This window comes from Mobula birostris, chromosome 21 (assembly GCF_030028105.1).
Source record: "Mobula birostris isolate sMobBir1 chromosome 21, sMobBir1.hap1, whole genome shotgun sequence".
In the NCBI taxonomy this organism is placed as follows: Eukaryota; Metazoa; Chordata; class Chondrichthyes; order Myliobatiformes; family Myliobatidae; genus Mobula; species Mobula birostris.
The window spans coordinates 56,106,617-56,121,282 of record NC_092390.1 but is presented as its reverse complement, the minus strand read 5'-3'; the positions used below and the strand labels follow the sequence as shown (position 1 = coordinate 56,121,282).

The following is a 14,666-nucleotide window of genomic DNA, read 5'->3' as shown; positions in this document are numbered from 1 at the left end:
ATATCTGAGGATCTAACTTGCACCCAATGTATTGACGCAGCTACAAAGAAGGCACAGCAGCAGCTGTATTTCATTTGGAGTTTGAGGAGATTTAGTAAATCACCAAAAACACTCACAAATTTCTATAGATGTACCATGGGGTGCATGCTAGCTGGCTGCATCACTGTCTGGTATGGGGGTGGGGGGTACTACTGCACAGGATCGAAATAAGATATAAACTTGTAAATTTAGTCAGCTCCATCAAGGGCACTAGCTTCCGTAATATCCAGGACATCAAGGAGCAATGACTCAAAAAGGCAGCGTCCACCACCCAGGTCAGGTCTTGTTCTCATTGTTACCATCAGGAAGGAGGTACAGGAGCCTGAACCCACGCATTCAATGAGTCAGGAACAGCTTCTCCCCTTCTGCCATCCGATTACTGTTTGGACATTAAACCCATGAACACTACCTCACTACGTTTTTATTTCTATTTTTGCACTACTTATTACACACCTGCTGTGAGAGGACAAGACCTTACTTCAGAATATGCAGCAAGTGACATAACTTATTTTGTTTAAACTGCAATGGAATGAGAGACCGAAATCAAAAATTACAAAGTGCCAACAATTTCTAGCCACTAGCTACCTTTACATTTAACAGTGAATCTTATAACACACTCTAAGATGTCATTCTATTTTTAACATTTTAGTATTGATATGGAATTCTTTTGAAATAGCACCACTGAAATCTAAAGTAATACATTATGCTTTTCTCACATCAATAGCTGTCTCTGTTTTGGATAGCAAGTTAAAATTAAAGGCTTCAGTCTTGATTGAATAAATTTAAACAGGAAGATGTGTTACTGCTTCCTTCAAAGTAACAGATTTTTAAAAACCACTTCAAATGATTAAATGCAAATTGTATAGATACCTGTTTCTATTCCTATGAAATAACAAGAAAAATATTCTCATTACACACTCAAAATGCTGGAGGAACTCAGCAGGCCAGGAACATCTATGGAAAGCTGATATTTCAGGCTGGGACCCTTCATCAGGACTGGAGAAAAAAAGATGAGGTCAGATTAAAAAGGTGGGGGGAGGAGATGAAGAAATACCAGGTAGTAGGTGAAACCAGGAGAAATCGGGGAGGGGGGGGAGTAAAGGGAAGTCGTGGTGAACGAGATAAAGGGCTGGAGAAGGGGGAATCTGATAGGAGAAGACAGAGGTCCATGGAAGAAAGGGAAGGGGGAGGAGCACCAGAGGGAGGTAATGTGCAGGTAAGGAGATAAGGTGAGAGAGGGAAATGGGGATGGGGAATGGTAAGTATGGGGGGGTGGGACATTACTGGAAGTTCAAGAAATTGATGTTCATGCCATCAGGTTGGAGGCTACCCAGATAGAATATAAGGTGTTGCTCCTCCAACCTGAGTGTGGAATCATCGAGGCAGTGGAGGAGGCCATAGATTGACATATCAGAATGGAAATGGGAAGTGGAATTAAAATGGGTTGTCAGCGGGAGATCCCGCTTTTTCTAGTGGACGGAGTCTAGGTGCTTGGCAAAGCGGTCTCCCAATCTAAGTCGGGTCTCACTGATATACAGGAGGCCACACCAGAAGTACCGGATGCAGTAGATGACCCCAACAGACTGGCAGGTGAAGTGTGGCCTCACCTTGAAAGAATGTTTGGGGCCCTGAATGGTAGTGAGGTTTTACCTCATCCCTCCCCATCTCCCAGGTTCACCTATCATCTACTACCTGGTATTTCTTCCTCCCCCTCCCCCCACCTGTTTACTCTGACCTCACCTTTTTCTCTGCAGTTCTGAGGAAGGGTCTTGGCCTGAAACGTTGACTGTTTACTCTTTTCCATAGAAACTGCCTGGCCTGCTGAGTTCCTCCAGCATTTTGTGTGAGTTGCTTGGGTTTCCAGCATCTGCAGATTTTCTCTTGTTTGACATTCTGATGGACAGCAAGAAAGACTATCATGGTTTACAGTGGGATCTGGACCAGCTAGAAAATGGACTGAAAATTGGCAGATGGAATTTAATACAGACTAGTGTGAGGTTTTGCACTGAGGAGCGTGGTGGAACAAATGGACCTGGGAATATAGGTCCATAATTCATTGAAAGTGGTGTCACAGGTAGATAGCATCTTAAAGCTTTTGGCTCATCAGCCTTCATAAATAAAAATATTGAGTACAGAAAATGGGATGTTATGTAGAAGTTGAATAAGATGTTGGTGAGACTTAATTTAGAGTATTGTGTACAGTTTTGGTCACCTACCTACAGGAAAGATGTAAATAAGGTTAGAAGAGTACAGAGAAAATTTATAAGGATGTTTTCAGGTCTGGAGGACCCGAGTTATAAGGAAAGATTGAATAGGTTAGGACTTTACTCCTTGGAATGTAGAAGATTGAAGGGAGATTTGATAAAGTTATACAAAATTATGAGAGGCATAGATAGGGTAAATGCAAGCAGGCTTTTGCCACTGAGAAGGGTGGGACTACAACTAGAGGTCATGAGTTAAGGTTAAGAGGTGAAGATTTAAGGAGAACATGAGGGGAAACTTCTTCACTCAGAGGGTTGTGAGAGTGTGGAACAAGCTGCCAGCACAAGTTGTGCATAAGACTTGTCCCTTGTATGTGCTGGAAAGACTTTAGGTTATCAGAAGTTGAGTGACTCAGCATGGTATCTGACCTTGTGGACATGGTATGTACATGGCTGGTCCAGCTGAGTTTCTGGTCAGAGTTGGAAGTAAATTTATTATCAAAGTTCATATATGTCACCATACACTTTGATCAATGTTGATACATGGCATGCTGATGGTGGGAAACCTGGCAACGGCAAAGACACTAAATGCCCAGGTTCTCTCCTGTCTTTGCTCATTGATCACTGCCCCGACACTCCTGTGGCATAAATGTTTTCTCATACCTTCTTACAACAGAAGGCCATTCAGCCCAGTTAGTCTATGCCAACTCTCACAGCATTCCAATCAGGCCTAATTCGACCACTCATTTCTTCATAATTTGCTGTAAGCATTTCAATGTTTTGATGTACATGTGAGAAATGAAGCTAATCTGAGCTATTCTCTCTCACATGCCCAGCAGCTAACTCTAAATTCCCCTGGTACCCAACCATACTGTAGGTAATATTACAGTGGCTAATTACCCTTGCAGCTCAGTTTTGTCGTGTGGGAAACTGGAGCAACCAAGGGAAACAAATGCACTGCAAGCTCCACGCTGACTGCTCCCAAGATCAGGAACTGTGCAGCAGTTCCATTAACTGTGGTGTTGCTCATGACACTGGCTACATAGCGGCCTATATTTCTGTGTTGTCTTGCTCTAGCTGCACGCAATTCTGGCCTGCTTTATTTGCTGAACTGAGAATGGAATTAAACATTGTGTAATCAGCAGCAAACATACCTGTCTCTGAATCTGCAATACATGAAAAATATAGGAAACCAAACCAAGGTGGTTAGACCTAGAGCACTGCCCTGACAAACTCCTGAAATGATTAACGTCCCAAATTATACCATCTTTCTTTGTGGTGTTGTATTGAGAACAAAGTCACTGGACAGACACTGAATCTACTGGATACAGAAGTGTTTTATTCAACAAAATGAGATACTCTTGGAGGAAAGGGCTTCTCAACCCAATATTACACAGCATTTTATATGCTAAAAATCAAAGATAACCTCAGGAAAATTCTATCATCACAACGTATCTGCAATGCTTCCTTTGAATGACATACAGTCTCAGATACTTCCTTCTTCGCACCCAGACTCCAGACACCCAAAATTAACTTTAATCAGCATTGTCTGGTTTGCAATCAGCTCTAGTCCAAGGCTCCAGGAAAACCATTGTTCAGCGCTTTTACAATTCATGTTCATGTCTGAAGATTGCTTGCTGGTGAAGTAAATATTTGCTATATACCCTAACTCCAGAATGCACCCCAACAGTAGATGATTAAGGTTTCTCCAGTGGTTAGAATCAGTCTTTTTCCTGCTGCCCACTGACAATGTCACTAGGGCTGTTTAATACTATTCTCAGTCAAGTGTTGCCTTGAAGTGAAAGCATTCACCTCTTGACTTCAGATCAGTTTGGATCAGGACTGTGATGAAGCAAAGTCATCACCATTAGCATGCGCCGTGTCGTATGATGTGAGCGATCAATGTCTATGGCCATGAATGTTCTTGGCAAATTTCTCTACAGGATTGGTTTGCCATTGCCTTCTTCTGGGCAGTGTCTTTACAAGACGGGTAACCCCAGCCATTATCAATGTTCTTCAGAGATTGTCTGCCTGGCATCACTGGTCGCATAACCAGGACTTGTGATATGCACCAGCTGCTCATATGACCATCCACCACCTGCTCGCATGGCTTCAGATGACCTTAATCGGGGGGGGGGGGGGGGGAGGTGGTAGGGACTAAACGGGTGCTACACCTTGTCCAAGGGTGACCTGCAGGCTAGTGGGGGGAAGGAGTGTTTTACGTCTCCACCTCACCAACCCAAGTAGACAAGTATTCCTGTCAAAACCCAGTGAGCTGATTATTGGTAAGTTCAGGGTGATATCATCCTCAACTACATCTTCCATCGCTTTGCTGATGATACAGAATACATGGATTGGGGAATAAATAATGGGATTGTCCTGATTTAATGAACAAGACATACCTGGACAATTTTCAACCTTGTTAGATACTGCCAGTGTTGTAACTGTACAAAAATGAGCTTTGCCAGATGCTCAACTTGCTCTGGAGAGCTGACTTTTAACTAAATAGTTGCAATTATACAATACTGTGAATTCCGGTTATTTGGGCAATCAGCTAATCAGGGCAATTATTTATTTGAGACAACTCTTAAAGAACAAAAATTAATTGAGAAAATAGCCCAGATTCCCTTCATTTATTTTGACTCTGTTCTGCTTATTGACCTGGCTGGTGGTGTAGTGGCATCAGTGCTGGACTTTGGGACAAAAGGTCCCGAGTTCGAATCCAGCCGGCTCCCCTGCACACCTTCCATCCGTGCTGGGTTACGAGCTGGTGATCTCTTTGGAAACTCACCCAGCAGTGGCAAACCACTGCTGTAACTTGCCTCGTTCGCGGTTCCCCACTACATCAGAGAGGCGTGGAGGGAAATCGTCCGCTAACCGGAGAAACTCCGGATGTGACGTACCTTTCCTTTCCATTCGCTTATTGGGACAAGAGACTGTTGCCAAGCAGTTTCTAACTAGCATTAGTCACGTGCACTTACTACATCGTGCTTACAGCATTCAGTTTTTAAGTAGTATCAGTTGCGTGTCCTGGAGTTCAGAAGCAGTGATTTTTGTCACTGATAGTTGGCGAGAAATAAGCAGTAAGACAACTCAGAATTGCTTTGCTCACTGTGGTTTCAAGCTTTCAGGCTTGGAGGTGCCTGAAACAGCCGGGAGTAAAGATTTTACTACTTCAACAAGTTAATCATGATGGAATGTTACAATGAAAATGAAGATTTGGAGAATGCATTCATCAGCTGTGCTTTTTTCCATAGATGCTGTCTGGCCTTCCAAGTTCTTCCAGCATTTTTTGTGTGTTACACAGTTTTATAGTACTGTAGAGGTATTGGTACTGTCCCAGTCTGTTCTGTATTTCATTTAATTACATAAATTGTTACTCAGTTAAAGGGTAGTTTGTCTTTTTCTCATACTTTTTAACTATTTCCATGAAACTTCAACTAATTGGGGCAACCACTTAATTGGGCCAAAATGTGTCCCCATGTGTCCCAATTAACTGGAATCCATTGTATACACTTATAGTTACAGTACTACATAACTGTTACTAAGCATTCGTCTACAGTTTTTTACTGTTGCCACCCTAGCACAATTTCAAAACTTCCTGTGAACTAATGAACCATAGTCAATTTACTGACTCCCTTTCATTACTGAAATTATGTCTCGTAATTATGCCAAGTTAAAGTTTTGTAACACAAAGTGTAAAATGTGAAGGGGCAAGGAGCAATCTGAGAGTAGAAGTGTAATAAATTAAATTCAATGAAAGAAATGTGGTGGTATATAAATATTAAAACATTATTGTGTAATTATTCCAAGTAATCACAAGATTATATTAGTAATAATTTAATTTTGTGTAGAATTGTTTTGTTTCTGTTTAGATTCCCATTCCAGGGCAGAACCCAACCAAACTGGTATTCCTAATTCTCTTCAGCTAACACGTTTTGTTATCGCCTACAGCACCAAGGAACATTCTAGCCCCAAAATGTAAAGACATACAAGCAAAAGAAGATGGCAAGCAGACAATAAAACTATTTTCTTCATTAAGTTTTCCATGGTACATTTTCTTATGTGCATTATATGTAGCAAAATTTCTAAAGTGAAGTGAAGTTTAATGAAAAAATTGAAATAAACAGGTTTTCATCTTTTTCACTCCATATGGCGCACGAAGGCATCTAATGTTCATATAATCGATAGGATACTCAGTGCAGAGTGGTTAAGTAAAGATTCAAGGTATATTTAGTATCTAAGTACCTATGCAGTATACATCTCTAAGACTTGTCTTCTCCAGACAGCCACGAAACAAAGAAACAGTATGGAAAACATTCAGAGAAAAACATCAAACCCCCCCCATGCGCTAAAAACAAATCGTGCAAACAACAACAGGAACATCAAACCCCAAACCATCCCCTCCGTCCGAGCAAACAAATTACTGGATTAGTCAGGGCGTGAAAGGTTATGGGAAGAAGGCAGAAGAACGGATTGAGAGGGAAATGGATCGACCATGATTCTATGGCAGAGCAGGCTCAATAGGCTGAATGGCCTAATTCTGCTCTATGTCTTATAGTCAAAGAGGTGCCAGTGGTCTGCAACTTTAAATGAGGGGCCCGAGACTGAAACCCCACTCTGATAGCTGGGAAATTTAAATTCAACTGATTAACTAGATAAGAATGTTCAGTGTGCTGATAACTTTGGGTATTGTGTCTAATTAGTTTAAGATACCACGAATTTTAATTTGACACCGTGTAATGATTGTACCTGAGACTTTAATACATTCAAGGTAAGCAGATCATTATTTATTAAGTGTATTCAGGGATTCAGATTCTACACTTGCTCCTTTGAGTTTCATGTTCTGTTACACTAGTCCGTTCATTAAGCACACTGAGCATTAATTATAAGACCATTAGACCATAATTATGGAAAATTATGTTAAAATGTGCAAAAACTATACTGGCAAACTATAGTTTAAAACAACTCAAATACACTTGGACACCTGAATTAACATAAAAATCATGCAAAACAACACTGTGTTAAGAATTCAAATATAAAATTAAACTGTAAAAACAATTAGACATCTAATTGTAAATCCCATTGACGATAAACATGAAATGGAACAAGGGCTCATTGGAGAGAATTACATACTGTATCCCATCACCTTTTATTTTGCTCTCCTGAATTATTAGTGCTTAGGAATAATTAGACTCATAAGATCCAAGTCTTGTAGTTTTTCTTTTCTCATAAAAGTATTCGTTTCCTTAAAAATTAAAAATACGGTATTAGGCAAGTTAAACATTTGGACTAACACAATTAGAAAGTGAGCATCTTCCATCTATATTTAGCCTTCATTTCTAAATATATTAGCAGTTAGGTGCAATGATGAGGTGCTACTGAATCTGGCTCTAATTGATTGTTTGATCTTTAGTCACATCAAAACAACAAATGGACAAGCCCTTCTTAAAGTTCTGTTTCTATGAGTTATCAGTAGTTATCCATTAGTTAAATAATCTTTGATAAGAGCCCTGCTCAATTGTAGTCCTGCAATGCCAAGCCTTTATTACAAATGGGCTGGATCATGTAATCCAGTGAAGTGGCAATCATAGAAACAGAACTTTAAGAAGGGCTTGTCCATTTGATCCTTTCAGTCTGCTCCACCATTCAACATATGGTTCCTATGTACTTCAGTACTCTGTTTCTAACTTCCCCCATACCTCTAGATCCAATTATCAAAGAAATGCAATACTCTGCAAAAGTCTTAGGCACATATATACATATCTAGTGAGGATGTCCAAGACGTTATTTGTCAATGTGGAGCAGAGAATCTAGTGGGAGCAAAGGACGTTGGGAACAGCGAGGGTGGAGCACCACGGGATGCTGTGGAACAGGTGGCACTGAAGTACTGTCAGGGGTGGGGGGGGGGGTGGCACAGGTGCAGACACACCCAGCCCCAAGACACCAGGTAAGGTCATATGATTTCAAACAACTGGTTTATTGATCATTACAGAATGTCTCACCAGTGCTTCCCACTCTCTTCCCTCTCCCTTCCCTTTTTCCCAACCATGATTCCCCTCTCCCTGCCCCCTTCTCACTCTCAGTCCACAAAAGAGACCCGTATCAGAATCAGGTTAATCATCACTCACATGAAATTTGTTTTTTGCTATAATACTACATAAAATTACTACAGTACTGTGCAAAAGTGTTAGGCACCCTAGTTAAATATAAGTGACTAAGACTTTTGCACAGTTCTGTATGTCTGCCTCCTTCATGAATATAATTAATGACATGATCTTCATTTACTGCCATCTGAGTTAAGAAATTTCTTGTGATCTTGGTTCTAAATGAGATATCCCATATTCTGAAACTGTGATCTCCATTTAAGGGCTCTCTAGTCATTGGAAGTATTGCCCTCATTTTACACACAGACTCTGCATGGGGGTCTCATCAAGGATTTACACAGCTGCAGCAAGGATTTCCTGATCCTATACTTAAATCTTCTTAAAATGAAGGCATTAGAAAGTGAGCAAGAAGTCGTACGCTCCCTACTGCTCACTGCACTAGCTTACTAGATTTTCCTCATCTAGACTTTTCAGATGATGATCTATCTTTCTCTTAATAAAGTCAATAATTTCACATTCAGCAGTCATCATTTACATCTGCCATGCATTTGATTGCTCATCCATCTTCTCTGAATCACATCGGAGATTCTTCAAATCCTCCTTACAGCTCATACCCCTCTCATCTACAGACTCCAGCAAATTATTCATAAATGTTGTAAATATCTAGGGTCTAAGTACTGGTTTACTGGTTGCCACTCAATAAACAGACCCATTATTGCTTCTGTCTGTTTCCTGTCAAATAATTTACAAACAATGCCAGTATATCACCCCCCAATCCAATGTGCTTTAATTTTGCACACTAATCTCTTATGACGGGGTCTTCTGAAAATACAAGCACAACATATCCATGAGTTCTTTTTTTATTCTATTAATAACATTCTCAAAACAAAAACTCCAGAAGATTTGATAAGCGAGGGCCGGCTGGTGGCGCAATGACATCGGCGCTGGACCCGGGAGTGGAGGTTCCCGGGTTCGAAACCAGTCGGGTCCGCTCCCGAGTACGCTTTCCATCCGTGCCAGGTTGAGCGTCGAGATCGCAACTTGACCTCGTAAAATAAAGGGAAAATACCGCGAAAATGTGTGAGGAGTGGCGCGCCACACAGCCTCTCTCACTCTCGTTCCGCGCCTTGTAAAAAGCCATGAAAAAGACATCATACCGGACGCATGCACACACAGATGCGCACGCACAGACTTGCATGCACGCAGGCACACGCCAAAAAAAAAAGAAAGATTTGATAAGTGTCATTCAGAAGGCCAATAGAAAGTCAACACCATTCCTTCTTCAAGGGTCTCTGGGCCATTACCAGACTATCTGGCTTCTCTTTTTATTGACCTAAATAACCTAATACAATTATATTTTTTAAAAAGTATAATTCTACATAGGCAGCAGCTTGTTCTCTATATTATACTGCCTGCCTTGCGTATCATGTAGATAGCTGGAACGCAACATCCATGCGTTAGGGAATATTCTGGAGTTAGGTTATAGAGCAAAATATTAACTTTGCAACGCTCTTCAGCAACCAATCTTTAGAACTGAATATGGACTGTAGATTAAATTGAAAATGCAGCCCTGGACAATAGGCTGCTAGAGCTGTGGACAGCAGGTAATTGAAAAACCTGACAATGCTGATTAACATTAATTTTGGGTGTCTGGAGTGTGGGTGCGAAGAAGGAGATGTGAAGATTATATGCAATTCAAAGGAAGCATTGTAGATACATTGTAAATATGAAATCGTCCTTTGATCTTCAACATATGAAATGTCATGGGTTGAACTGGCCTCTTCCTCCAGACAGTGTCTCATTTTGTCAAATAAAAGACTACTTTTAACACGTTTCAATAGGTACATTTAATGTCGGAGAAACGTATACAATATACATCCAGAAATTCTTTTTCTTCGCAAACGTCCACGAAAACAGAATGCCCCAAAGAATGAATGACAGTTAAATGTTAGAACCCCAAAGACACCACTGCTCCCCCCTCCCATACACAAGCAGCAGAAAGGCAATGATGCCCCTCCCACCAGCAAGAATGCATCAGTGCCCCCCCCCACTAAGCACTCAAGCACGCAGCAAAGCATCAATACTTTATATCTACCAACTGTTTCTTTCAGGTGACTTTGTTCACATTACTACATCTATGGTCAACCCTGACCAAACAGAGGGGCCTCATTACTCTACTGCAGTTGTATCTGACTTGTCAGCAATTCAGCTACAATTTATGGAGTACATCCTGAAAGTTAAGTAAGGCCTTAACTTTAATGCATTAGAAACAAAAGGCTTTGGAATTTCTATATTTGTGCTTTGCTAATTAAAAACAAATTACTTCAGAAGAGGGAACTTCATTTCATCTTTCTGGAACATATGATGACTTACTACCATAATTAAATATCACCCTAGTTAAATATGTAGTTTAATATTTGAAACATTTTCTAAAATAAGCTCAGTATTTTTTCAGCTTGTGCACCAACACAGATGATGAGATTTGATCTTCATCTCAATTGCATGTTTTGTTGAATGGAATGGGAAAAACCAGCATGTTCTCTTTAACAGATAGCACTGTTAACCTCTGAACTACCAACTATTTTTCACAGTGATTACCGCAGTCAACGGGACAAAGTATTTGCAGGGATGATGGAATAAATAGCTTTGCTTATCACCTGTTAATTATATTATCATTGTACAAGATGCAAGGGTGGACTTGGTAATTTATCAGTTTAAACACTGAGCAATATTTTAAAGATATACATAATCTCTATACAGATGGTGACAACTGAATTAAAACACTATATATCTCCTTAAAATATATGACATTTAAAGCCTACAACATAATTAAGCATAGAGGAATATGGTTTCTTATACCAGAGGTTCCCAATCTGGGGTTCATGAACCACTTGCTTAATGGCAAATGGTCCAAGGGATAAAAGAGATTGGAAACCCCTGCCTTTACACTATGGAGACATAAAAGACTGGATATGCTGGAACCTGGAACAGAAAACAATCCGCTGAAGAAACTTACTGAGTCAGGCAACATCTGTGGAGGGTAACAGACTGTTGTCCATTTGCAGTCAAAATGCTGTGAAAATTTGCAATTCAGATGAAGTGTCTCATCATGAAATGTTAACAGTCCATTTCCCTCCACAGATGCTGCCTAAACCACTTAATTCCTCCAGCAGATTGTTTTGAGCTTTCGCAATAACCTGCAAAAAAAAATTTAGAAACACGTGGTGTCTTCTCCTTTGCATACTTGAGTAATGGGAAAGCGTTTATGCAATCAAATCAAGGATCAACTTTATTCTCATATATTTGCCCAGTCCATCACAGGAAACGCTTTCCCAAACACTGAGCACATCTACATGAAACACTGTTGCAGGAAAGCAGCATCCATCACCAGGTACCCCCACCATCCAGGTCATGTTCTCTTCTCGCCGCTGCCATCAGGAAGGAGATACAGGAGCCTCTGGATCCACACCACTAGGTTCAGGAACAGTTATTACCCCTCAACCATCAGGCTCTTGAACCAAAGGGGATAACTTCATTCAACTTCTCTTGCCCCATCATTGAAATGTTCCCACAACCTACGGATTCTTCATCTCATGTTCTCAATATTTGTCGTTTATTTATTTATTGTTATTTCTTCTTTTGGTATTTGCACAGTTTATTGTCTTCCGCACTCTGGTTGGGCACCGCAGTTGGAAGGTCTTTCATTGATTCTGTTATGGTTATTATTCTATAGATTTATTGAGGGTGTCCACACAAAGATTCCTGGGTTTGAATCTGGCTTTCCATCCATGCTGGGTTGAGCATTGAGCTAACAACTCGGCCTCATAAAAAGCAGACAACTGCTAAAGAAACAGCAAGGTTGCTACCCGATGCGCCACAAGGCACGGAGGGGAACAACAACAACCCGCAGAAAATGAATCTCAGGGTTGCATTTGGTGAGATAAATGTACTTTGACAATACATTTACTTTGAAGAAATTAGGAATTTGTTGTGGTGTGCTGGCACAACATGCAACAAAAACAACATTCAACATTTACAAGAATAAAGAATTGTAGGCAGCATAATAGCATAGTAGTTAGCACAATGCTTTCCAGTACCCTACAACCTGGGCTCAATTCTTGCTGCTGCTGCTTGTAAGGAGTTTGTACTTTCTCCCCATTAACGCGTGGGTTTCCTCCAGGTGCTCTGGTTTCCTCTCACAGTCCAAATATGTACCGGTTGGTATGTTAATTGGTTATTGTAAATTGTCCCATGATTAGGTTAGGATTAAATTGGGGTATTGCTGGGTGGCACAGTTGGAAGGGCCTCACTATATTCCAATAAATAAATAAACTTAGAAGTTAAAATACTGATATGAAAGTGCTTAAGCAATTTGGGATGAAGCAATGTGCTAATTAATTGATCTCCATTATTAAATAGTATAATCATTAAAGGCTTGTGGTTAGTGATCATGAAGCTAGTTAGAGGAAAAGACAGCTCCAACATCAGCAGGTCTGTCGTGTCTCAGTCTGATTGCCTATTTCACTCTGCAGCTACAACGTGGACAGCTGCAATTTGGTTCTCAACACAGCACAAGCTTTTTTGAAGGAAATACTTTCATCACCACTGCTTTGCGTGAGTCAACCAATCAAGTCAGCTTAAAATGGCTGTTCTCTAAGTGTTGTCAGTTCACAAGGTGAGACAAGTTTAGATGCAATCTCACACGCAGAGCAAATACAGTCTGAAGTAACCCAACTCTTGGCGATTAACACGACATACTTTACTTCCCAAATCTGTATTGTCCCAAAAGAAAAATTCTTCTCACAGAGATTTGTTTAAAAGGGATAGCAAGCTCTCCCTCTGCATTCAATTCCTCATTCTTCGAGCTTTGGAAACTGTCCCTTGCTTTTAAAATAAGATCTTGTGCGATATCGGGAGCCAGCAATCTTGCCGGCACCGTGGATGTCACGGAGCAGGAGACGGAATGTGTAAGCAAACTATGGAGCCCATTAAGTGTTGAGAGGAAGTTTGCAGCCAGCTGCTTTACAGGCTGCACCTTCCCCTTTCACTCGTGCCGAGCTATGGCGCGCCAGGCTTTTGCCCCAATGCACTAGGCGCCTCTGGATACCAGGGACCACCGGCGGGATGGGTGGGGGCGCAAGCAGAGAGGGGAGAAGACTGGGGGGGGGGGTGGAGCGCGAGAGAGGGCAGAGGACGGTGGGGGAGAGGGCAGGGGACAGGGATTGGGGGGAAGGGCAGGGGGATGGAGGGAGTGGGGAAGAGAGCAGGGGACGGAGGAGATGACTCCGGAGGGCGCGAGTGTGTAAAGGAGGGAGGGGAAGAGGGCGCGACGAAGTAGAGTGGGCGCGGGAAGGGGGCGACGGGGAACTGGAGGGAGAGGCTGAGCGAGGGTAAGGCAACGGGGGAAAAGAGGGTAAATTGAGCGTGCGACGGGGCGGGAGATGAAAAAAGAGGGGGGAGCGAGAGCAATCGGGCGCCAGTTAGGGCAGCGTGCGCTCTAGGGCGCACAACGGGGTTGGTGGTGAATGGGAGTAGGGGGAACACCGGTCCGGGCTGGGCCCTGGAGGGGCACGGGGCGATCGGCGGGCGGGAGGTGGAGGCCGAGCCCGGGATGTTGGCGGAGCTGAGGCGAGGGGCAGCGGGTGCGGGTGCATTGCTGGAAGCTGCACCTACCTGAAGGTGGCCGCTTGCGACTGAGCCGGCTGACAGCCTTCGACATGAACATGATCCCGTCCGGGACTGTTGCTGGGGAAGAGCAAAGCTCCTACCCTCCGACAAACCTTCAGGCTTTTTCTCTTTCCCTCTCTCTCTCAAATCTGCGACTGAGTCACTGACGCGCAAAAGTGTGCATCTTCCTCCTCCCTTCCTTAACAAGTGACAGGGGCTTCCTGTAGTTGCACTAACTCACAACGCATCACAAGTTCAGCCCTCGCAATTCATTGACACCCGGCTGCTTCTAAAAGAACAGGAAGAGAGAGGCAGATCAAAGAAAGGCAATGTGAAACTGTGTCGTTAGCTTCAGTGCGTGAAAGCATGTCCATTCTCTGTCCTCTAGTTGGGCACGCAGCCTTCTACTATCTGCCGGTTTCTTCCAGAAGGTCTGGGGTTGGAGGGACTTGCCTTGCCTTCCCTAAGTTAAAATGCATACTTGAATTAAACTCTAGCAGGGTGTGGTAAAGAAATCAGACACTGTCCTAGAAATTAACTGATGGGTAGTTAGGAATATTTAACTGCTAAGTACCATTCTTTGTGATTCTGCAGCAAAGAACCATTCAGCCCTCAGTCAATCAGGGAACAAATGTTTTTGCCAAACTTCCTC

General features: G+C 42.2%; 1 protein-coding gene across 1 annotated transcript in view; it reads right to left on the bottom strand.

The window, feature by feature from the left end:
* Nucleotides 1-14,258, bottom strand: part of LOC140185812 (regulator of G-protein signaling 10-like) — a 75,454-nt gene extending 61,196 nt beyond the window's left edge. Inside the window, exon 1 of the mRNA XM_072239528.1 lies at nt 14,021-14,258. Coding sequence (XP_072095629.1) covers nt 14,021-14,072 — 52 coding nt within the window. The 5' untranslated portion in view covers nt 14,073-14,258. The remainder of the gene's footprint in view (nt 1-14,020) is intronic.
* Nucleotides 14,259-14,666: the final 408 nt, after the last annotated feature.